Below are 25,850 nucleotides of genomic sequence, written 5' to 3'. Positions count from 1 at the left end.
GAACCAGCATAAAATGTATCCAGTGGTGCACACAGCCTTAAGTGTATGTACGTCCTGTACCATACAAAACTAAAACACAGCTACAACACAACATTAGCTACAAAAGAGGCGCTCTCATTTTGCTAGGGGAAACTGACATCACGTGAACCAAATGCTTCCACTTCTTTACCACCTTTGGGGGTCAGAGTTCCCATTGCTGCTCAGCAAAATACATAGAAAACAATCAAATTATGAATAGAGTTTTTTCCCAAAGAAGATAACATGTGCTTTTTTTCCCCACTGAAATTCCAAGTGACTTTCATTTGAGGAAAGAAAACAAGGTAGAACACTCAAACACCATTCTGCATATTTACAATATGCAAATGATCACAAAGCAAAACCTTTGTCTCAGTCATAAAAAACAGCCCCACAGAGTAAACTCTAGTATATAAAGTAGTCACAGGCTCATTAACGGTAGCACTCACACAATGCTTCACAAATAACCACCTCATGGCTCTGACCTGTCAACTCCGGCATCTGCTCCCTGTGAGACGGATCCTTCTAACTCAAAGTTACTTACAATCATCACACATCTGAAAATTGTGCGGGAAGCAATATTATTCATTTCTAAGCAGTAAACTTACTTAGGCTTGTTTAAATTTAAAATTCACTTTCGGTCTTAACACACAAGAGGCTTTTAAAAACACTTTTTTTTTTTTAACATAGTAATCTAAGCGTGTGGATATAAAAATTGATCCTTTCTCCATATGAAAACAAACTTTAGCGATACTCTTTATCTTCCCGCACCTAAGAGCCAGTGCCTCAAAGGCCCTCCTGAATATGCTGCTCCAGCTTTTCCTGTGTCACTTAAGGGAAAAGATGCTCTCTTTAAATAGAAAAAGAAAAACTATGCAGTAAGGACTCAAAGAGGCTATCTTGATTGCAACGCCAAATCACTGCCCCGCAAAGTCAAGATTATGAAAGGTTCTCCTGGCTGAGTTGTTTAGAACTCCCAGCGAGAAGGCGCAATCCCGGGCTGCGACGTTTCCCGTGTCACCGCTGGCTGGCCCGAGAGATAAGCCGGAAAAGGTGAGCGACATACCTGGAGGAAGCTGCAAATTAGCAGGCAACTGGATTGTTGTGGTGTTGGGGGCTTTCACAGCGACAATCTGAGGAGCTGGCAGACGAGGGCCGCTGCTGAGTTTAGGAAGAGCACTGACAGGAGCCACTTTTGTCACCAGGGTCCCCACGGGGGACCGCAGCGGCTGGGACGCCGTGGACTCCACGCAGACACTGACAGGAGCCTTAGTCACGGCGCCCAAGGCCACCGGAGTGCTCTCCACCCGGACGGGCAGAGCCGCGGCGGGGGCCATGGTCACGGTCCCGGAGGCGCCCACACCGGCGGGGGGAGCGGCGCCGGCCGGTTCTGTGAGGCCCGCGGGCATCCCCAGGTGGATCAGCGGCAGCTGAGGCGCCGCCGTTCCGGGAGCACAGGCGAGGGGACGCTTGACAAGCGGCAGCCGACTCCAGTGCAGTTCCGGCTCCACAGCATCGCTAGGGAGAGGCGCCGGGGCCGCCACACGAGTCAGTGACCGGCGCCGGCTGGACAGCGGGACCCCGGCGTCCCGGACCTTCCTCCAGTCCGCGCGGCCCCGCCGGCAGCCACACCTGCTCGGCCGCTCGCCGCTTCCTCAGCGGCGCTCACACGTGCGCCGGATCAACCCGGCCCCTCAGCCTCGGGACCAGATACAGCGGAGCCCGGCTGCGCGGCTCCCGGAAGGGCGTCACTTCGGCTCCCACCTTCCACCAAAACTCTGCGCGGCGGATTCCCCCGCCAGAAATTTCAAAACTACAAACCCAGAGCGGCCCAAAGCCCCCTACACGCGCTCCGCACAGCCCCTCAGCGCGGCCACGCCAGCCATGTTTATATAGCCACGCGGAGACCTCGCGCACGCGCACCAGCCGCCGCCGCTGCACCGGGCTTCCCCCAGACTCCGGCCGCGTGATTGGCCACAGACTGGAATCGCGCTCGTGACGTCAGTAGGGACGGCTTCAGAGGGCCTTAGAATCCGCCTCTGAATCCTGAAGAAGGAGGGGTGAGTTGCCAAAAATCTACCACGTGGGGAGGCCAGACAGTACTTGGAAAACTGCGGCATCCGCGTTCTGCTCTCTCCTTGGTATCCCCAGTTGCGTGTTTCTTGAAGAGCCCGGACTATACTTTCCACAGGCTTCTACTTTTTAAGGAAACAGTGTGGAGGACCGATTTCAGAGAACGGTAACAAAGTAAGAACTCAATCACGCTTCCTCACTGTTTTTCTGCGGGCTTGGCTGTATAGCGTCGTTAGAATGAGCATTGCATTTGACACTGTGAAAAAAAAACTTCCATTTCTTTCTTTTAAATGTTTAAGCATGGCGTATAATTTTACAGTCCGTAAAATGTGCCTATTTTCGAATAATTAATTTAGGGTTGAGCTGCCCCAGGGGAAAATCTCTCCCTTCCTCGGCGTTGCTGTAGATGTCTCTGTCACCTTTGAGCTTATTTAAGTTGTTTACGTGTCTGTCTGCTTGAAAACTGGGACAGTGTCTTTTGATTCCTACATCCTCAGATTCTAGCGCTTAGATTTTAAGTGCAATGCTAGATATTCTTTGAATAAGTGAAAAGAGTGTGGCAAATGAATCAATAATACAAGTCAAATATGGGAAAACATGCCCCTTAGAGATCTAATCAGAGAGGATGCCTTGATTTCAGGCTGTTGTCCTAATATTATATATTTGTAGGAACCGACACTATACTGAATGAGATAGATTATGCAGGTAGGCAGGCAACGTGACGTTTACAGCTTCTAGGTCTCTCCCTGCCTGTCTGTTCCAGCGGACAGGATCTCCTCACAGTCCTCACACGTCACTGCGTTTGCCATCTCCCACATCTCAGCCAGTCCAAATCAAGAACCCATCTCATGACCCAAATCAATCGCAACATTCCCCATTTTATGAAGACTTACTTGATCACTTACCTGACAGAAAACCCCTCCAAGTGAAGTTGAAGAGAGGAAAACTAAATTTATTGAGCACCTTTTGCGTGCTGGTCTTAGGAGCTACCTTTCTTTCTCCTTCTTCCTTTCTTTCTTTCTTTTTTTTCTTTCTTTCTTTCTTTCTCTCTCTTTCTTTCTCTCCCTCCCTCTCTTTCTTTCTTTACCACCTCATTTTACTGACTTAAAAACTGTAAAAGTAATTTATCCATGAAGCTGGGAATCTAACCAGTCTGTGTGAAGCCAAAGTACATCTCTTTCTACTACTCCACAAATGTCTGATTCATCTTATATCCTCCATTGCCACTGGCAAAATGCCTTGCACAGAAAAGGTATTTAATAAATATTTGCTAAGTGAATGAATTAAATGGAGCCACGCAACATTTTCAGCGAAGCAAAACCATCTAGTGGGTTTGAATCTTAGACCTGCTCTTTACTAGATGGGCAAATTGTTGAGCCTTGGTTTTTCTCTCTCCGTGTAGTATAGTTCAGTGAATGCTAGAGGAAGGAAGGCTCAGAAGTTTGCTCTGAGAACTACCCTTTTCTAAACTTCCATTAAACCACACCTCCAACTCACATACTTTATTTAGGTATGTAAATAACCTCTATCAAGTTACTAAGAGGCTTGACTTGAGGAAGTATACTTTCTCTTTAAGGTGACCTTGAACATCTTTCTCTTATGTTTGCTTTATAATTTGCCTTGCTAATGGGAACTTTAATTTTCTAGTTGAAAAAAATATACTCCTCCTTACCCAGCACTTGTCCTGATATTTGGAGTTTAGCAATAATTATGTTTATTACATTTCCTTCCTATAGAAACTTATAATAATAAAATAGGATACATAGGAAGGCAAAATGCGTTCTGTCTCTATGTAAGAAAAGAAAAAATGTAGGGGGAAGATTATATCTTGATTTTATTAGATTTATCTGTTAAAATATTTGTAAAATTAAAGATGTTGAAAAATACTTATTCATTTACCTTCTGTCTTAGTCCAGAGTACTAATCCCATTCATGAGGGTTCCACTGTCATGATTTAACACCTCCCAAAAACCCCACCTACTAATACCATCACCTTTGGGAATTAGGATTTCAAAATACGAATTTTGGGGAGACACAAACATTCAGATTACAGCTCCTTCTAAATGAGGGACTAAGTCATTAATTGTCCAACTATTCTGCTTATCAACTCAGGTAATAAAACAAAACTGAACAAATAAAAAATTTATGTTCTGAATATTTTACTATTTTACATACAAACACACATAAACATAATTTAACTAGGGTACAGTTATCGAGTGGACAATGTAAGTTACTCTTATTGTCCATTTGATTTTCCAAGTACATACAGTCTCTTCACAAAATGAATAAAAGTTTACTACTCTAGAATTTAAGTAGGAAGCCTTCTTTATCAGTGAAATGAGACCAGCTGAAAAATCTGCCGGAGAAAACATAACTGTTTGACTAAGATGGCTATGGCCTCAGCTTCAAAGCGAGCCAGGAACAACTGTGTGCCTTCAAGTTCTATACCTTGAACCTAGTCCAGTATCTGTGTTTTGCATCAGAGCATTTAAATACTTTCTGCAACAGAACACCACTCTGTCATTCCTTTCCTCTTAAAGGAATGTGACTCAAACTTTTTTTTGCCGCGCCATGTGGCTTGCAGGATCTTAGTTCCCCAGTCAGGGATCGAACCTGGGCTCCTGGCACAGAGTCCTAACCACTAGACCACCAGGGAATTCCTGTGGTCCAGACTCTTAAAGAGTTTTGACTTTATGAATGATTTCCATTTTTGGTGGCTTCATTAAAGATTCAGTGAAGTTTGAGACACTTTTTAAAATTTTTAGTGTTTGAAATCTTGCTGTTAGAAAAAGTGAATACAGCTGAATGATCCTAACATAAGAGATCCATTCACACTATGGAATATTAATTAGCGTTAAGGTTTACACATTTAGGGACTTCCCTAGTGGCTCAGTGGTTAAGAAACCGCCTGCCAACACAGGGGACACTGGTTCAAGCCCTGGTCCGGGAAGATCCCACATGCTGCAGAGCAACTAGGCCCATGTGCCACAACTACTGAGCCTGCGCGCTAGAGCCCGTGAGCCACAACTATTGAGCCCGTGTGCTACAACTACAGATGCCTAGAGCCCGTGGTCTGCAACAAGAGAGGCCCCTGCAATGAGAAGCCCACGCACCGCAACGAAGCGTTGCCCCCGCTCGCCACAAGTAGAGAAGGCCTGCGCGCAGCAACAAAGATCCAGCTCAACCAAAAATAAATAAATAAATAAAATTTATTAAAAAAAAAAAAGATTTACACATTTAGAGGTACATTTATGGAAAAATGATCATGGTATATTGTTAAATTTAAAAAAGGAAGTTATAAAATAGTATGCAAAGTATGACTCCATTTTTTTGTAAATTAAAACAAATTTTTAACCAATAAGCAGATTAGATATATACTCAGAAGAAAATCTAGATTATACACCAAACCCTTAACAGAGGACATCTCTGTTTGGAGATACTCTAAGTGATCCTTTTTTTTTTTTTTTTTTTAATTTTTATTGAAGTATAGTTGCTTTACAATATTGTGTTAGTTTCTGCTGTACAGCAAATTGAATCAGCTATACGTATACATATATCCCCTCGTTTTTGGATTTCCTTCCCATTTAGGTCACCATGGAGCATTGAGTAGAGTTCCCTGTGCTATGCAGTAGGTTCTCATTAGTTAACTAAGTGATCCTTTTTAAAAAAAATTCTGTGTATTTTCTAATTCTTTTAACAATGAATGAATAGTATTTACATAGTCAAAAATTAACACAAGCTTTTTCTTAAAATATGTATTCTTAGTAACAATTGAAATCTGTAAACACAGCTAAGTACTCCCTAGTCTCCTTCACATAGCATCCAAGAAACTTCACTGAACTTCACCAAGCTGGGAACCTTCCACTGGCCCATAGGTAACTACGGGAATTTCCCAAATACCCCAAACTTTCTCTCAACTTTATGCCTTTTCATACATTGGTTCACATCCCTTCAAAGACCTTCCCCATCTGAAACATGTTCTACCTGGCCAATTCCTGTTTGGCCTTCAACAGGCTACAGCCTACACTGGATGAATTCAGTGCCTCTTTCGTCTCCCATAGCACATTGTACTATCTGAGTTGTTTTTCTTGTCTATCCTCTCTCACTAAATTGTGAACTTCCTGATAGCTGAGACTGTGTCATGTTCATCTCAGAACCAGAAGAGAGAATCTAATACATAGTAGAGAGACAAAGAGTACTTCTCCGACTCCTATTCCAGTCCCAACCTCTAGACTGGCTACCAGGGGCAGGAATTCTGTCTTGTCTGTGTATTCCTGGTGTCTAATAGGAGGGTAATATTTCAGCATTCTGTTCTCAGTCTATACTTTCCTTGGGTGATAACATTCACTTCCATGGCTTAATTTCTATCTATATGTTTATGACTTCCAGATCTATCTATCTTTGGCCCAGTTTCTCTCCTGGTTTCCAGACTTATGTAGACAGCTGCCTACTGTCTTCACCTGGATGTCCCACAGGTTCAAACTAAACTTATTCTGCCATCATCTTCAAACCTGCTTTTTCTTCGATGAACCTATTTCAGTGAACCAATGAACCCCTTTCCAGTTGCCTAAGATGTAAAATTAGGAACTGACCTTGAGTTTTCCCTCCTTTTCACCCCTGTTTCAATCAGTCTTAGATCCATCCTGTCAATCCCAGCATCATATCTGTAATATCTCTGTAATCCATCGACTTCTCTCATTCCCACCATCACTCTTCTAGTTCAAACCCAAGTGCGCGCGCTTAAATTATACTAACTGTGCTGTGTCCATGCTTCTAGCCTTGCCCCTCCATTCTATTCTGCAGTCTGCGATTAGAGAGACTTTTTTTTTTTTCCAAAATGTTCCTTTAAGCACTAACATGGTAGTTATTATCATCATTCTTTGATTTAGGATTATTTTTCTTTCTTAATGAAAGGAACCTAAAAAGAAAACAATTTCTATATTTAACCGTTTGTAATTCTGTCATTCTGGCTGAATTCTAATTTTTGCATATTACTTTCTAATCCTTGTCCATTGTTTGCTTGTGAAGTATGATTTTGCATATAACTTATAGAACTTACCTTTGCTGAAATAATTTTCCATGCCTAAACATTTAAAGCAAGTCACTTGCATAGTTCCATACTTCTAAAATGTCTTCATAATGATCATTTTACACGTTTATGAAATACAAACACATAATTGTTTGCATGTATAATTACAAATTATGATAAATGTTATGAAAGAAAAGAACAAGGTGCTTCAAAACAGGGTAATGGATAGGATCTAATTTCGCTATGGAGATAGGGGAGTGGTCCGGGAATTAAAAGAATGCCTGTGAGACAACTAGGGGAAGGGTGGCCTAAATGACCTTTGGAGAGGCCAAAAGGGACTTGACCACCTTCAGGGCTTAAAGGCCATGTGATGTGCAAATGAAAGCAATTGAAATATTTTAAGCAGAGGAGTAAAAATGAATTAATTTACGTTTGAAAACTTTTTATTTGGAAATAATTTCAAATTTAGAGAAGAGCTGCAAGAAATAGTACTTAAAATTCCCATATCCTCTCCATCCAGATTCACCAATTTTAACATTTTGATTTGTTCATCACTTGCTCTCTCTCTTTGTGTGTAAGTGTGTGTGTATGCATATATAGTAAACATACTCACTCGATGCTCACATGTTCTGTATTTGCAAATTCAAATTCAAACCCCCTACCTGCCAAAATTTATTTGTTCCTCCCCTCCTGCCCTGTGGTACTTGCAAGGTCTTTTGCAGACATTTGCAGAGCAGGGAAAATTTTAGTTGCCAAATGTGCACATTCCCAGGTGAGCTCAAACAAGGCTCTGCCTTCTTGTTTTAGCTCTCATACTGTAAACAAGTATCCTTTTTGCAGCCTGTTTAGTGCCATGTTTTTCATATTTTTATACTTTTTGTTGATGATGTCACTGTTTAAAATGGTGCTCAGGCACAGTGCTGAAGTGCTGTCTAGTGTTCCTAGGTTACATGCCTTACAGAGAATATATGTGTTAGATACGCTTCTTTCAGGCATGAGTTATAGTGCTATTGGTTGTGAGTTCAATGTTAATGAATCAACAATATATATTAAATAAGGTATCTTTAAACAGAAACACATAAGACATGTTGATAGATTGAAGGGTGGGAAAAAAAAACCATGTTATGACCAGAGGCTTACAGGAACCTAACTCTGTATTTCCCCTAGTCACGATTTTTTAGTATTTGCTAATTCAGTGTCCTGTGACTTCATAGAACACAATCACCACAGATAATGAGAATCAATTCTATATACACTTTTCCCCTAAACTACTTGAAAGTAAGTTGCAGACTTACCCCATTACCCTCCAAACTTCAGTTTATATTTCCTAAAAACAAGAACTTACATAACCACAGTACAATTAACAAAAGTAGGAAATTTAACACTGATACAACTATTTAGTCAGCAGATCTTTAATCAACAGATCTTTTTCAATTTTGTCCCAATAATGTTTTTTATAGCAAATTTTTTTCTAATCCAGGATCCAATCCAGAATCATTCATTGCATAGTTTTATATCTCTTCAGTCTCCTTCAGTGTAGAACAGTTCTCTGCCTTTCTTTTTCATGATATTGCCATTTTTGAAAAAAACAGGCCCTTTATTTTGTAGAATGTCCTCAGTTGGGTTTGGTTGTTGTTTCCTCATGATCAGATTCAGGTTATGCATTTTGACAGGAATACTGCATGAGTGATGTTATGTCCTCTGTGTCACATTAAGAGATACATTATGTAAGTTTGCGTTATTACTGTTTACCTTAAATTTGATCACTTGTTTATGTTGGTATACGCCAAGTTTCTCACCATAGAGTTAACTATTTTTCCTCTTTGTATTTAATAAGCAGTGTGGTGGGACATATTTTAAGACTATATAAATATCTTGTTCTTCATCAAGCTTTGCCTTATTAATTTTAGCATCCATTAATGACTTGGCTGAATCAATTATTACTACGATGGCCGCAAAATAGTGATTTTTTAAAACTCATTTCTTCTACATTATTGTTTGACATTCTACTGAAAGAAATAGTTTTCCCATTTCTCTTATGTATGTATCAGCATGGATTCATGCATTCTTTTTTAGTCAATGGGCTATGATCAGTAATTGCCATGACTTATTTTGATTCTCAAATTGTCCGAGATTTGGACAGTAAGAACTCCTTTTTAAGTTGTTTCCTGTATCCTTTTGATGTACCCCCATCATTTTCTGCATAATGTACATTCTTAAAAGACCATTCTAGTTATTATATGGAGAATGGACTTGGGGAAGGCAAAAGAAGCAACAAAGAAACTAGTTGGATGGCTCTTGCAGGTGAGAGATGATGGCGGCTTGAAATAAGTTGGTAGCAGTGGACAGATTTGAAGTATATCTTGGAGGTAAAAATCTGTGGGTGTTAGTGGTTAATTGAGTAAAGTAGCTTAGGGAGTAGAAGGTGTTAAGAATGACTCACATTTCTAGCTTGAGAAATTGGGTGGATGGTGATTGCATTCACAGTCATGGGGAAGATTGGAGATGGAGCAGCTCTGATGGAAAAGATCAAGAGTTCAAGAAAGATCAAATGGAACTTGAAAGTGAAACAAAAACTAGGCTTTATATTACCTTTCTACCTGCATTTCTTGACAGTATAGATTATACTTGAAGTAATGGGAGTAAATGTTATCATGGAAGGAGAGCAGGTGCAGTAAAGAGAGAAGAACCCATATCAAACCTCAGCATTTCATGGTAGCATAGAAAAAGAAGCCAATAAAAGGAACTAGAGAAGGAGGAGAGGCTGGAGAGATAGGGGGGAAAACCAAAAAGGGTAAAGTCAGGAAGCCAAGGCAAAAAAAATCAAAACAGGTGAAGTCAGGAAGCGAAGATAAAAGTGTTGAACTAGGTGAAATGCTGAGAGTCACATTTCAATTTGTCTCTTCTAGAATGATGCTTGATGAAGACAGGGATCTTTTGTTGTTGTTCACTGCTATACCCATATATATGGGCCAATGCCTGGCCCATAGTAGGTGTTTCATAAATATTTTTGACTGAATGAATGAATTTGTAGATCATGTGTTTCTGTAGTGTTATCACATTGATTAGATATAATGTCCAGGAAAATGTTGAATAATAACAAGGATATGCCTCCTAGTCTTGTTCTTTTTTTTGGCCATGCAGCATGCCAGATCTGTAGGATCCTAGTTTCCCAATCAGGGATCGAACCTGTGCCCCTTGCAGTGGAAGCATGGAGTCCTATCCACTGGACTGCCAGGAAAGTCCCAAGATGAAGGCTTTGACACCACGTCAGCTCAGGGCCATGTTTTGTTTTTTTGTTTTGCTGCCATCAAACATGGAGGTGCTGGGAGTTGAAACCAGGGCCTTGTGCATGCTAAGCACGCATTCTACCACTGAGCTACACCTCCCCTTGAGTTCCTAGTCTTGTTCTTGATGTAATATTTCCTCAAGTGGTTTAATTGTTTGATGTTTGCCTCTCCAAAAGAAAAATTTTTGGTTTCTTGCATCATTAATAACTTTCCATGCCCCCCACCCCATCACCATATGCCCCTCCTCTCCCCCAGTGTCTCCGGAGTAAAACTCAAATGTAGAATAGAAGTCCCATCGTGATGTGACCTCTGGTTGGCATCACTTCTGGCTACCACCTCCCTTTTCCCACATCTTCTTGTGGTGCCATGCTCCTCTTGCCAGGCAAAGAGGTGGGGGAAGAACTTTCCCAAGGAAGTCTTCTTTGACCCTCTCCGCAGCAAAACCCCCCATTATGTTTGTTTTCCTCTTGGTTGATCCTCCTAGTAGATTCTCCTAGTATATTCCTTACTTCCCTGTTTCTCTTGAGACTCTAAGTTTCTTTCAGAAAGGTCTGTTATTTTACTGTTTAACCTGCAGTTTCTGACACAGTATCGTGAGGTTTTGTGGTAGGAAGGAAGGAAGTCAAGGTCCCAGGCAAAACAGCTAAAACCTTTCGCCCACCATCACCTCTCTGTTTCCAGGTATTCTTCCCACAGACTCTGTCTTCTAAGTTTCAACAAATTCTTCGTTATATCTTTCCTATACTGTCAAGTAATCCCAGCTAATGTATTTCATTTTAATTACATTGTTAACTGATAAGGTGTGATTCTTTTCTTTTTTTATTTTTTAAGAAACTTCTGAATGAGAAAAAAGTTTCAAGTTTTCAGGACTTAAAAGTTGTCGACCTCACCATCTCCTAAAGCTTTATGTACGTTAGATCTGGGTTTAAATTCAGATTTGTGATGTGCATTTGATATCAAAACTCTGAGAAGACTTGCAGTAAAGCAACTGTTTTCAAACTTTTTCATCTCATGAAACTTTAATAATATTAAAACTTACTGAGGACCCTGAAAATCTTTTGTCTGTGTGGATTGTATCTATCAATATTTACCATGTTAGAAATTAAACCTGAAAAAAGTATAAATTATTTATTTATGGGTCCATTTTAAAATACCAATAAAAGCCTCACTACATGTTATATTAGCCAGGGTCCATTCAGGGGACAGATATCACATCAATTTTTTGAAGAGGGAAAATTTAATATAAAAAATTGTTAGCTACTAGAAGGTGGTTAGATACTGAAAGGAGTAGAAGAGGACTGACTCTAAGGCATCCTTAGAGTAGCAGATGCAAAAAAGCATCTATACCCTCCAGCTAGAGGGAGAGTGGGCATTAAAAGAACCAGGGATTAGGAGAGGAACAGTCCCCATGGCTGAGATTCAGACCTCCTCCAAGGGGGCATGGAGCACACAGCCTGGCAGTGATGAAGGAACTTGCCAGATGAAATGGGCCATTGCTGGTCTATAAAGCCACTGAAGGTGGGGAAAGCATGGCCTGCGGGTGTAACTGGAGTTACCTGTACTTCATAACAGCGGAGTACCAGAATCCATAAGCCAAATAGTTACCTGTTGCTGTGGCTCTGCAGTGTGACTTCAGTGCCCTCTATTGGCGAAGTTTAGCATTTCATTAGCTGGCAAAGGAGAAATGTTACCAGGGTCCAACTCTGCTATCACAAAATAGGGCAAAGAAAGGCAGATTTGTAGCTGAGAGTCAAGAAATTGATAATTAGCACACATAATACCATAAATATTTTATAATATTTCATAAATATTTTAAATGAAAAATAACTATAGTTTTCTCAGCCAGAGATGCCCACATTCTAGTAGGAGATACAAGTGTGAAACAATTATAGACAGTATGAGACAGGTCGCAACAAAGAGCTTTGGAGACACAGAGGTTGGGCCTCTAATCAAGCCCGAGGAAAGGCTTCTTGGAGAGGGCTACCTGTGGTGAGTCATAAGAAGTTTCCAGAGTCAGCTCAATCAATGAAAAGGAGGAGGAAAAAAGTCTTCTCAGCCAGAGATGCCCACATTCTAGTAGGAGGTACAAGTGTGAAACAATTATAAACAGTATGAGACAGGTCGCAACAAAGAGCTTTGGAGACACAGAGGTTGGGCCTCTAATCAACCCCGAGGAAAGGCTTCTTGGAGAGGGCTACCTGTGGTGAGTCATAAGAAGTTTCCAGAGTCAGCTCAATCGATGAAATGGAGGAGAAAAGTCTTTTCTGTGAGAGGAAGCATGTGTGTGCTCCCAGGTCAGTCACATACGCAGCCCCTTGCAAGAGAGCTGCTTTACTGACAAAAAGGGCATCATGGGGTGGAACCACTTGACCCCAAGCCGCTGGCCACCACAGACTGGACAAGCAACAGGAAGCTGGCCCAAGGGCAGCCACTCCTTTGGCCACAATGACCCTACCCAAGCCTGATGCAAAAATATCAGCTGGTCCAAACACATTTACTCATGCAGCATTGCAGTTGGGAACCTTGGAAAGAGAAGGGAAGTTAACTGTGGAAGCTGAAGCTACATGATTGTAATGGAAAGAGAGGGTAGAGAGGCCATAATGCACATGCATGAGCTAGAAGGTTATAAGGGAAAAGAAACCATGAGTTAGCATAAGCCGTGAGTTAAAGAAAGAAAATGAGACTGAGAAAGTCAGACAGTAAAGAGAGAAGAACAGATGTGCTGAAAGGAACTGATCCTGTTACTGCTTCAACATTAGAGTTAAGATCCAAAAGCTCCTGATGCTGACATTTCTAACGCGGCCATTCCTAGGAGGCAAAATGATGTTATTGTTCTCAGCTTTGTAATTCCCCATGAGGGCCCTTGTTTCTTTGAATCCTTACTGGAGTGAACCTTTGTTTCTTTTAACCAAAAGATCTCAACTGAAGTGGGCATAGAGAAAACATGACACAATGAGCAAAATGCAAATATCGTGTCTGAAAAAAGGTGGCCTTGAATTGTCCCTGAATTCCTAGTGCAGGTGGGCCAGCCTTATATATATGATCCACTCACATGTTATATGTATTTCAAAGACAGAATTATAATTCACCAAACACATCATTTGGAGAACTTTTCAAAACCTCTTTCCTATTACTTTATCCATTATCAACAAATATGATATTATGCTAGAATAAGATAAGCAAAGAACAATCTCATCTTAGCCAGTAATTTTAAGTAAGAAACATGGAAACAACTGGTATCTGATTTTAGATTTTTAAGTTGTAATATAAATGAATGGCTCGCTAATATTCATTCAGTAAGTATTTATGAACTACCTACTATAAGCTCAGACTGTTCTAGGCACTGGCCATACACCAACGAATAAAATAGACATGGAACTTACAATTCTAATGGGGGGGGGCCAGTCAGTAAACACATACAAACACATATTTCAGGTGTGTTAGGTGTTTGGGGCGCGGGAGTCCTATTTTATAAATGATGGTCAGAGAAGACCTCTCTGATAGGGTGACGTTTGTGCAGCAAATGGAAGGAAGTAGAAGAGCAAGCCATGCCCACACAGAGTATGGGTAGAGTGCTGCAGGCAGAGGACAGTTAGTTTCAAAGCTCTGAGACAGGAGCCTGCTTAGTGTTTATGAGGAACAGCAGGGAGGCCAGTGTGGCTTGAGGTGAATGAAGGATGGCAGAAATGGCAGGAATGGCAAGAGATGAAGCAAAGAGGTATGGGGAAGGTGGGGGAAGGGAGATCACTTAGGTAGGGGCTACACGTAGATGTCTCCTAAATACTTAGCTAATGAGATCTAACAAGTACTTAGGTGATGCCAGTGCATCCTAAGCATCTGTCATCTGGGAGCTTGACAGAAAAGACTCATGGGCTCTACCTCAGACTGACTGAATCACAACCTGCATTTTAAAAAGATCCGCAGAGATTCATATATACATTAAAGTATGAGAAACACTAGTTTAGCTTATGTTAGTCAGCAAAGACATAGGAAACCACAATCAGCACTTTTTCTTTAATTTTCAGTTTAGGATGGATTTTTCTACTTCTGCAAAAAACATCACTGGGATTTGGATAGGGATTGCATTGCATCTGTAGACGGCTTTGGGTAGTATTGACATCTTAACAATATTAAGTCTTCCAATCTATGAAAACAGGGTGTCTCTCCATTTATTTATGTCTTCTTTTATTTCTTCCAGCAATGTTTTGCAGTTTTCAGTGCACAAGTCTTTTGCCTCCTTGGTTAAGTTTATTCCTAAGAATTTTATTCTTTTTGATGCTGTTGTAAATGGAATTTCTTAATTTTCTTTTTGGATTGTTCATTGTTAGTGTATAAAATGCATCTAATTTTTGTTTGTTGATTTTTTTATCCTGCAACTTTGTTTTCTACTCCAAAGATTCCATTTAAAAAATGTTAGAACTAATAAACATCAGTGAACAAAGATGATTTTACTTCTTCCTTTCTAAATTGGATGCCTTTTATTTCTTTTTCTTGCTCAGTTTTTCTGGCTAGAATGTCCAATATACTGGTGAATAGAAGTGGTGAGAGTAGGTGTCCTTGTCTTGTTCCTGATTTTAGAGAAAAAGCTTTCTGTCTTTCACCATTGAATACGATGTTAGCTTTGGGTTCTTATCATGTTGAGGAAGTTCCCTCCTGTTTCTAGTATACTGAGTATTTTTTTTTTTAATCACAATTGATACTTTAGATTCTTTCCCATTTGGTAGCTTAAATGGACACAGAAGTCTTGGGAGTGTTTGAAAATGGCATGCTGAAGATGGCAGAGCCACAAAATGGGAGGAGTCTTGGCTCCTAGGTTTTTTTTTTTTTTTTTAGTTCCTAGATTTTCGCTTGGAGGATTGCAATCAACAATGGGATTTGTTATTGGGAACCAAACGGGGGAATTCCCTGGTGGTCCAGTGGCTAAGGCTCTGCGCTTCTAATGCTGGGGGCTCGGGTTTGATCCCTGGTCAGGGAACTAGATCCCACATGTCTCAACTAAAGATCCCCCCACATGGCAACAAAGATCCCACTTGCTGCAACTAAGACCCAGCACAGCCAAATACATAAATAAATTTAATTTAATTTAATTTAAAAAGAGAAGCAAACTGTGTGGGCTCATCCACTATAGTAGCTAGCATTGCTTTAACATGTTAGCAAAAAGTAATTTCCCAAATATAGTAAATGCTCTTACAAATTGATGTGGGAAATAACCAAAACCTATTGGAAGAATTAGGCAAAGGATATGAACAATCAATGGGAGGAAAATTCAAAAGGCTTTTAAACAAACATAAAGATGTTCTACATCATTCATAAGAGAAATGCAAATCAAAATTATTTGGGTATATTTTTAAAAATACAAAGTAAATAGCTATGAAATTATATATTGAGATTTCACCTATTTATTGGCAAAAAAGTTTGAAGCACTGTTGTATTAGTTTGAGTTCAATTAGGGAAGCAGAACCACTGTGGTATCAAGTAAGCAATTTTCTTCCTCTAGGAATTAGACCTCACACAATTGTGGGAGTTGACGGAGAAGTCTGTGCAAGGTTGTTGCCTCTGGTGTCAGCTCATTCTAGTAGTCAGGAAGGGAAGTTGGATGTGAAGTGGGGAGGGTGAGAATAAACTGTAACCCATGAAGACAAACAGTGCCCTCGTGTATCTTTCACCATCTGCAGCCTTGGCAATGCTGGTGACCTGCAGGAAAAGCTGGTGTCCTTTGCCATGAAGCTGCATGCAAAGAATCTGTTAGCAAAGAATATGAAGGAGGGGATCCGGTAGGATCTGGAGGAACTAGAGTAGCTATGGGCCTGGATGCCTTCCCACACCAATAAAGTGAGCCAGCAAACCAACATCCTTTGCGAGCTGCTACAGTGCTGGTGCCCTGCATGGAGCTACTTCTCTTCTGCCTTTCAAATACTGTACAAATTTCTCTTGTGGCCAACTCAAACTTGCAGCCATATAGGAAAGAAAATACTGGGGAATAGTTCCAAGGTTAGCTGAGTTGATGTCATACAAAGCCAATGCAACTACAATGGGAAAGGTATAGAAGAGGGACCCTCACTCACTGTTAGGAGAAACATAAATTTGTATAATTGTATAACATACTTTTCACCCTGAAATTCTAATTCTAGTGATTTATCCTGTAAATATACTTCTAAATATGGGAAATGACAGACAAAAGTTTATTCATCGCAACATTATTTGCAGTAGCAACACCGTGAACAGTAATGATCATCAATAGAAGACTGGTTAAGAATTTAACCTTACATCTGTACGTTGGAAAGAATGATCCTCTTGTGGGAAGATCCTCAAAGATATGTTAAGTGAAAAAATCAAGATACAAAACAGTGTACAGTATGCTACCACTTGCATTAAAGGATATATTCATGTTTGTATATGTATAGAATATCAATAGAAGTATACTGAAAATATCAGTAGAAACATACTAATAACATCCGTTACCTTCAAGAAGAGAAACTTAGTTACTGGGGGACCAAAATGAGGTGGAGTATTTATACAACTTTTTTAAAAGTTGTGTACCACGTGAATGTATCAGATATTAAAAATAAGAGTCTCCTTTAAATGAGACTGTTACATGCATTTCTTCTGTTGTTTATTTCTGATATATGCTTCTTGAAATCAAGATCTTACAGAAAACATTCTTGTTTTCTCTATGATAGGTAAAGCACAGTAGACCTTTATAACTCTCTATTAAAAATACAGTGAAAAACCTTCTTATAATTTTTAATTAGATGAGGCATTTTTATGACCCCTCAATAACCAATGAAAATTTATATGGAGTTATGATAAAGTAACTGCTTAATTTCTTTCTAAAGGAATGTCAATGTATGAAATATATATATACACATATAGATATATTTATATATATATTCAATTAAACAAGACAAAGCATGGGAATACTTGGAATGAAGAGCCCTAAGGAAATATGAAATATGAGATTAAGTGGGTTTTTTTGAAAACTTGGAGAGTATTTATTTCAATCACTTACTTTTCCAAAGATCAAGTAGAAATTTACTTGCTTCCAAGTGTCTTTTAAAACTTACTGTGCAAACTGCAGATCTGCTTCCTAGGAGAATTAGTCATGACTTCACTTCAGATGATGGTGAGATTGTCATGTCTTTCATTACATCACTCACCTGGTCATCATCCTCAAGATGACCAGGAATGAGGGAAAAAAAACTTTTAGAAAGGATTAAGTACTGACCTTAGTAATGAAGCGAAGCTGTCTTTGGCTCTGTTAGACAAGGGAATATTGTAATGACCACGCTTATACCATCCACTATTCAAGAAATAAAGAAATACGATGTGTCAAGTGCAGTTGAAGCCCCATGTGTTCCCTTCTTTTCCAACCATCCTGATTTTGCTTTTTATTTTTACTACATATGGATACATACATAGACAACACAATATATTATAGTTACGCATGCTTTTAAGTTTTCTTAAGCAGTGGGCTTCTTGAGGGCAAGGTATGCATGTTTAAACTTTCTTAAACTTTTTCTGCATTGAATGTTTTTTGGATTTATAATTGTAAGATACATAATAAAGTATAGATAATTGACATGTACAGTTTAGAGAATAATGAAGTAAATATGCACATGCTCACCACCCAGCTTTATAAAAGCCTTACCTTTCTTGTGCATTTCTCTCCCCGGCTCCCAACAGAAGTACTCACTGTCCTGACTTTTGCAACAGCTATTCCCTTGCTTTTCTTCAGTTTTACCTCACTGTATCTGTTAAACACTATATTTAGCTTTGTAGGTCTTTAAGCTTTCTATAAACATTCCTTTGTGTATACTCTCTCACAGTTGGCTTTAGTTTTTGCTCAGTGTTTTGGAGACATACACCTGTGGTGTACATGTAACTGTAGTGCCTTCTTTTTCCCTGCTATATGGTATGCTACTGTATGAATAAATCACAATTTATTCAGTGATTTTCCTGTTGATGAATATTAGGTTACTTCTAATTTTTTTTTTTTTTTGCTATCACAAGCAATGCCTTTATAGGTGATTGTTTTTATGCACATATACTAGAGTTTCTGTAGGCTGTATACCTCAGAGTGGAATTACTGGCTGAAGGCCACTTGCCTCTTTGACTTTCTAGATCTCTCTACCTTGTTTTTTTTTTAAATTAATTTATTTATTTATTCATTTCTGGCTGTGTTGGGTCTTCATTTCTATGCGCGGGCTTTCTCTAGTCGCGGCAAGTGAGGGCTACTCTCTAGTTGCGGTGCGCGGGCTTCTCACTGTGGTGGCTTCTCTTGCTGTGGACACGGGCTCTAGGGCTTGCGGGCTTCAGTAGTTGTGGCATGTGGGCTCAGTAGTTGTGGCTCGCGGCCTCTAGAGCACAGGCTCAGTAGTTGTGACACACGGGCTTAGTTGCTCTGCGGCATGTGGGATCTTTCCGGACCAGGGCTTGAACCTGTGTCCCTTGCAATGGCAGGCAGATTCTTAACCACTGCGCCACCAGGGAAGTCCCCTCTCTACCTTGTTGCCCACAGCAGGTGTCCTAAAGTCCAATAGCAGTAGACAGGAGTTTCTTGGGTACCAATTGCTCACCAACATTTTATATAGTCTAAAAAAATTTTTATACAGTCATTTTTAATTTTTGCCAGCTTGATGGCTGTGAAGTAGTGTCTCATCATAGTTATAATGTGTGTTTCCTGGATTAGTGTGGAAGAGCATTATTTAATAAGCTCCTCATAAAGAGAAAATCATTCAGGTGTTCTCTTCTGTGAACTGCCTGTTTAAATGGTCCATCCATTTTTCTGTTGCATTGTGTTTTTTATTCCTTTGAACCAACAGTCCTATATAAACTCCAGACACGCACCTTTTATCAGTTATATGTTACAGATGTCTTCTCCCATTTGTGGCCCGTCTTTTCACTTTCATTATGGTATCTTTTGATGTAGAGAAGCTTACATTTTCAGAGTTGAATTATCAATCTCTTCCTTAAGTGTTAGCACTTTTTGTAGCTTGTTTAGATACAAGGTCTTAAAGATATTTTCCTGTATTGTCTTCTAAACGTTTTACCTTTTATGTTTGGGTCTTTAATTCATCTGACACTGACTTTTTAAAAAATGGTGTGAAGTAGAGGTTCCATTTTCTTTCTTTCCAAATGGATAACCAGTTGTCCTATCACCATTTATTGAAGCACTTATTCTTTACCCACTGATACGCAATGCTAGCTGCCATAACCAAGTATCCCCATGAGGGTGGCTGTGTTTCTGGGCTTTTCATCGTCTCATTCTTAGTTTGGTTATCGTGCCAGTACAGCTTTCTCCTGGGCAGCACCGGCATCTGCTCAAGTGCCTTCTCTGATTCTCAACCCCTTTCTGTTTTTGGCCTCTGGGGATTTCCCTTACTTCTTGTGAGTCCAGTTATGCATTTAAAGGGCATATGTTATGTTTATTAGATCTTATCCAGCATTTCTTTGCCTGTAGTGAGAGATTTTTTTCAGACTATACAGTAAATGATAACCTAATGATGGAAAGAGAAGTTGTTTAGCTGATTCCCAAAGACAAATGTTTGTGATCATCTCACCTTGATACAAGGGAGGAAAAGCACAAAGTGCTTGCATATTGCATTTTTCCAGTAAAAGAGGTAAAACTGACATTTTAAATAGCAATAATGTTTGAATATATTTTGGCTAAAACTTCACATTAAATAAAAAATCACTTTGTATAGATCAGCGAAACATGACCAAAACAATCCTTAGATTTCCAAAGTAAAACAAAGCAATTGAGTCAAAAATAATCTGATTCTCATGCCAGTTACAGGAAGAATAAAACCAATGAGGTATAAAAGCTTCTGCCTCCTATGATACAGCCTTGTGAGGAAGATTTGGGAGAAATGTGTCCGTTTCGATGGAGAGCAGTGGTGTAAAGCACTATAAGCGTCAGCACTTCGGGCATAAACTATACACTGTGTCTCGTAAGAATTAAGTGAGTTAATGTGTATAAAGAACTCAAAACAGTGTCTGGCATGTAGTAAGCACCATGTGAGTGGTTGTTTAATAAAAATAAGGGGTGGAATTACAACTATATCATTTGGATGGTGTGTCCCTATTTCCCCCCATATAGGAAACATGTCTTCAAGACAAGGACCATATCGTTCATTTCTGGTACTTAGCACGAAAAGAACGTTCAACGAGGATGAGGAGCAGGTGAATGCACCTTCATGAGAAGGCTTCCCAGGGCCATGTGTGGTATAGCAGCACATCCCTCTCTTCCTGGAGGTCCCCCCATTTTTACTTAACCAGGGTCTGAATCCACTTTCAGGGACCCTGCATGCAGTATATATTCAACAATTATGTGGCGCCTTTCCATCACTATAATGTTCAACAAGGGCCAAAGACATTAGGGAAGACATACAGATTGAAAACAGGCACGTGACAAGATGCTCAACATCACTAATCACCAGGGAAATGCAAATCAAAACCACAATGAGATACCGCCTCACACCTGTTAGAATGGCTATTATCCAAAAGACAACAAATAACAAGTGTTGGCGAGAATGTGGAGAAAAGAGAACCCTGTGTACTGATGGTGGGAATGTAAATTGGTTCAGCCACTATGGAAAACAGTATGGAAATTCCTCAACAAAATTAAAAATTGAAGTACCATATGACTCAGCAATTCCACTCCTGGGTATTTTCGTTTCTTTTTTGGCCACACTGCACGGCCTGTGGGATCTTAGTTCCCTGACCAGGGATTGAACCTGGACCCCCTGGAGTGAAAGTCCTAACCACTAGACTGCCAGGGAATTCCCCACTCCTGGGTATTTATCCTAAGAAAATAAAAATGCTAATTAGAAAAGATATATGCACCCCTGTGCTCACTTCAGCATTATTTACAGTAGCTAAGACATGGAAGCAACCAAAGTGTCCATCAGTAGATGAATGGATAAGGAAAATATATACACACACACGTGTGTGTGTGTGTGTGTGTGTGTGTGTGTGTGTAATGGAATATTACTCAGCCGTAAAAAAGAATTAAATCCTGCCATTTGTAACAACATGGATGGACATAGAGGGTATTATGCTAAGTGAAATAAGTCAGACAGAAGAGACAAATACTGCATTTTACTTATATATGTAATCTACAAAACAAAACAAATGAACAAAAAATAAGGAAACAGAAAGAGTTATAAATACAGAGAACAAACAGGTGATTGTCAGAGGGGAGGGCGGGTACAAGGAGGAAAGAAATAGATGAGAGAGATTAAGAAGTACAAGCTTCCAGGGGCTTCCCTGCTGGCACAGTGGTTGAGAATCTGCCTGCCAATGCAGGGGACACGGGTTCGATCCCTGGTCCGGGAAGATCCCACATGCCGCGGAGCAACTAAGCCCGTGTGCCACAACTACTGAGCCTGTGCTCTAGAGCCCGTGAGCCACAACTACTGAGCCCATGCGCCTAGAGCCCATGCTCCGCAACAAGAGAAGCCACCGCAATGAGAAGCCCGTGCACCACGACGAAGTGTAGCCCCCGCTCGCTGCAACTAGAGAAAGCCCGTGCACAGCAACAAAGACCCAACGCAGCCAAAAATAAAATAAATAAATTTAAAAAAAAAAAGAAAGAAAAACAAACTCACTCATATAAAAAGAGATCAGGGCTTCCCTGGTGGCACAGTGGTTGAGAATCTGCCTGCCAATGCAGGGGACACAGGTTCGAGCTCTGGTCTGGGAAGATCCCACATGCCGCGGAGCAACTGGGCCCGTGAGCCACAACTACTGAGCCTGCGCGTCTGGAGCCTGTGCTCTGCAACAAGAGAGGCCACGATAGTGACAGGCCCGTGCACCGCGATGAAGAGTGGCCCCCGCTTGCCACAACTAGAGAAAGCCCTCGCACAGAAACGAAGACCCAACACAGCCATAAATAAATAAATAAATAAAATTTAAAAAAAAAAAAAAAAAGATGACTTTCCTCTTAAAAAAAAAAAAAGAGATCAGATTTGTGGTTCCCAGAGGCAGAGGTTGGAGGAAGGGGCAATTGGATGAAGGCAGTCAAAAGGCACAAACTTCCAGGCATAAGATAAATAAGTATTAGGGATATAACGTACAACATGGTAAATATAATTCATGCTGCTGTATGTTATATATGAAAGTTGTTAAGAGAGTAAATCCTAAGAGTTCTCCACAAGAAAAAGAATTTTTTTCTGTTTATTTCATTTTGCATATATATGAGGTGATGTTCACTAAACTTATTGTGATAATCACTTCATGATGTTTCTAAATCAAATCATTATGCTGTACTCCTTAAACTTATACAGTGCTGTATAAGTTGTGTCTCAATAAAAGTGGAAGAAAAAATAAAGCATACAAGAGGATGTGTGTAGGTTAATGCAAATACTGTGCCATTTTGTATAAGGGACTTGAGCATCTGCATATTTCGGTATCCACAAGGGGTGCTGGAACCAATCCCCCTTGGATACCAAGGGATGACTGTACTGCAATGTATAAAATAACAAAGGTAAAATAAATATAACAAAATATTTAAAAATTTTTTAAAAAGGCTCTGACAAAATTTTGGCAATTCACCAACACAAGGATGTTTTTATCATTCATCTAGAAATGCAAGTCAATAGTATACTCAGTTTATTTTGGAATAGCTATCTTTACCTGACAGTCTATGCTCAAATGGCACCAAATTATTAATTTTTAATTAAACATTTTTATTAATTAAATTTGCATGTATGAAAAAGTAACATACTAGGCAAGTTATAAAGTATAGTCTCAGGCTTATGTAAAATCTTGACTGCTTTCAACAATTACTGAACTCTCTTTTCAAAGAAAATCTTCATACTAATGTATGTTTGTCCCTGTAATAGACTGAAGACAGCCACAAATATGGCATTCTCAAAACAACATGTAACTACTGAATGTAATGTTGCAAATTAACTTATTTCCTTAAAATTTCACTAAATAATTCTAAGGAGCCCATCAAAATATTAAAAGCTCCCAGTGTTTATCCTAAGAATTAGGCAGTCTTCTTTGATTTTTTCTTCTCTGCTTCTTCTTTTTCCTTTCCTGTTTCATTTACTTGTAATTCAATTTCTTTGGCACTAAACATCTGAAAAGAGAAAAAAATTTAAAAAGCAAATTTCAATTATAGCAATAATTTCTAAATATTTATAATGTGAAGGAACCCAATTATATTTTATAAATTTTTATGTTCTATTTATAACATATTTTATAACTTCAAATACATAATGAAATATTTCACAAGGTTCAAAAGCAACATACTTGTAACAATTATGGACAAAACCAGAACTCTATGACATTTCCACTCTCGTGTGCTAATATACAAAGCTGGGCAAATGCAACATTGCATTACATATCCTGTATATGATAACTCTGAAAACATTTTTATGAGAGGCTTATTCTATTCATGAGCAAATAACTCATTACTGAACTCCTATCCCTACCCCACTGTGTGATTCTTGAAAAGGTTTGTCTATTTTATCAGCTCATGGACTAGCCAAAGGCAGGAAAATGATTTACACTGTGCTTTGTTTACAGCTACTGAGTAGAGAGCAAAACAGTTTTTATTTTATTTAAATCAACTTTATTTTATTTAAAATCAAAGTTGGGAGCAACTTGCTCAAGATCATATGGTTAAACAAATGTATCTGCTGGAAATTAAACCCAGATCTATCCAATTCCAAAGCACAGGCTCTATTCACTACACAGCCTATTGTGAAATATGTGGAAGGATAGTGTAACTTTGCTGCCAGTACACATACCATTCTACCACTCATAAATAAAACTATATGTATATCTGTGTGTGTGTCTGTCCAGGTGTGTACCTATGTATGTGATGGGGCTGGAGAGGTGACTCTGGACTCAGTGGTTCTGTGTCCCTGTGGTGTTGGCACATCTGTCCCTGAGTCCTTGGCAGCAGGGGTGACAACCTGACCCGGTTCCTATCTCCATACTCTGTGCTCGGCACCCTGGTTATTTACGTGGAGCCTTGCAGAGGCAGACCCAACTACGCTGTCCCCATTTCTCTTATTCATTGAAACTTGCTTCTGCACTCTCCTTGCATCCCCATCCATTGGTGTCAAAACAACAATAACAACAAAAAAAAAACTGTCAAGAAAACAAAAACCACTGCTACACACAGCACTGATTTTAACATTATTTCCCCTTGAAATATTTTCTTTAAAGCAAAAGAAAAGTTATATGTAAAATAATCCTTTTTAGCGCACTTTTCATATAGTTTCCCATGCAAGTGCTTTTTTACACTCTCAGCTAAAGTACAGCTAGTTAGCAAACAGTGTGAAGCTCTACCTAATGAACAATAGTGAACCACATTTCAAATGCTCTTTGGCCAATGAGTCCTCTATCACAATATTTGGAACAATTTATCACAGCGTTCTGAATATTTTGCAGTCTAGCAGTTTTAACACATAATGGCTGACAAAAGGTGTACAAATAATAATGCTAGACTTGCCATAAAGAAATATGGAAAGATTATCACACTAGATATTAAAATGCAAGTCTTACATAAGCTCAAGGCACTCATAAGTGAAAAGTAGAGAAAATAGATAAAAACCAGTAGGCAATCAAGAAAGGGTGGTTTTTTGACATAATGAAGGATAACATTATGTTAGAAGCCTAGAGGGCCAACAATTATATAAATGGCAGCTGAATGACACTGGCTAGAAGCTAATCTTGATTTCAGAAGATGTAAAGACAGGAAGAGTAACTGTTCTCTATATGGTGCCAGGAATGAATCTCTGTAAGGAATATGCTACACTGACCCTATACAGGACTGACTCAGTAGGGGTTCCTACTTATAAGAACATATACTAAATGGGGTAGGCCTATATATAGATCTCAGCACATCTAGGTCTTCCCAGAGGGCTAGGAATAGATAACTGCTTGTGTAATAAGCATGTACAAATTAGTGACTACTAGGCTACAGAAACAAAACAGAAGTCATCATAGTGTCAATGGATGCTAATGGATGTTTCAGGCTTATAATAGAAGATTCACAGGTGTCAACAACATATTAAATTTTGTCAAAATACTTTATACTACAGATATTTTTTCCTCTTTGGCTAATGACTTACCTTCAAAGGTTGGTTTCTTCTTATTATAGCAAGTTCAATGTTTTTTCCACCAGATTGGACAACCTAATGTAAAACAAGTGCAATTTTAGAATTACTTCAGGAAAGTCTCTGTTTTAATAAACGACTGAGTGAGGGGAAAAAACATGCTTTTCTGTATATGCTTTATTAGATCACTTACTTCCAGCAAAGCTCTTATTGCTAATTTGATAGCTTCACTGTCGTTTGCTATAGCATCCTCTGTGTAATTCTTTTCTAGAAATTCTTGGACAGTTTTAGCACTTCGACCTATTGCATTTGCCTTGAAAGATAGAAGATAATTATTAATATCACTGCAATATGAATGAACTTATG

At 39.4% G+C, this 25,850-nt stretch overlaps 2 protein-coding genes and 1 non-coding gene across 4 annotated transcripts in view; all 3 read right to left on the bottom strand.

Annotated features, from left to right (window-relative positions):
- TAF4B (TATA-box binding protein associated factor 4b) overlaps positions 1-1,900 on the bottom strand; it is a 115,708-nt gene extending 113,808 nt beyond the window's left edge. For both annotated transcript variants that reach the window (XM_059893709.1, XM_059893711.1), the window contains exon 1: positions 1,082-1,900. In XM_059893709.1, the coding sequence (XP_059749692.1) occupies positions 1,082-1,424 (343 nt within the window). In that variant the 5' untranslated portion in view covers positions 1,425-1,900. The remainder of the gene's footprint in view (positions 1-1,081) is intronic.
- Positions 1,901-10,434: 8,534 nt separating this feature from the next.
- TRNAA-AGC (transfer RNA alanine (anticodon AGC)) lies at positions 10,435-10,506 on the bottom strand. Its single transcript has one exon. It is a non-coding gene; the product is annotated as a tRNA-Ala (tRNA).
- A 12,895-nt stretch (positions 10,507-23,401) lies between these two features.
- The window catches only part of PSMA8 (proteasome 20S subunit alpha 8), a 29,519-nt gene continuing 27,070 nt past the window's right edge, over positions 23,402-25,850 (bottom strand). The window contains exons 5-7 of the mRNA XM_059894568.1: positions 25,678-25,797; positions 25,500-25,562; positions 23,402-23,494 (exon numbers count right to left, since the gene is read on the bottom strand). Of these exons, the coding sequence (XP_059750551.1) occupies positions 23,402-23,494; positions 25,500-25,562; positions 25,678-25,797 (276 nt within the window). The remainder of the gene's footprint in view (positions 23,495-25,499; positions 25,563-25,677; positions 25,798-25,850) is intronic.

The sequence above is a fragment of the Balaenoptera ricei genome, chromosome 14 (genome assembly GCF_028023285.1).
Source record: "Balaenoptera ricei isolate mBalRic1 chromosome 14, mBalRic1.hap2, whole genome shotgun sequence".
In the NCBI taxonomy this organism is placed as follows: domain Eukaryota; kingdom Metazoa; phylum Chordata; class Mammalia; order Artiodactyla; family Balaenopteridae; genus Balaenoptera; species Balaenoptera ricei.
Note: the sequence above shows the minus strand (reverse complement) of the source record. Positions and strands in the feature narration are given on the sequence as shown.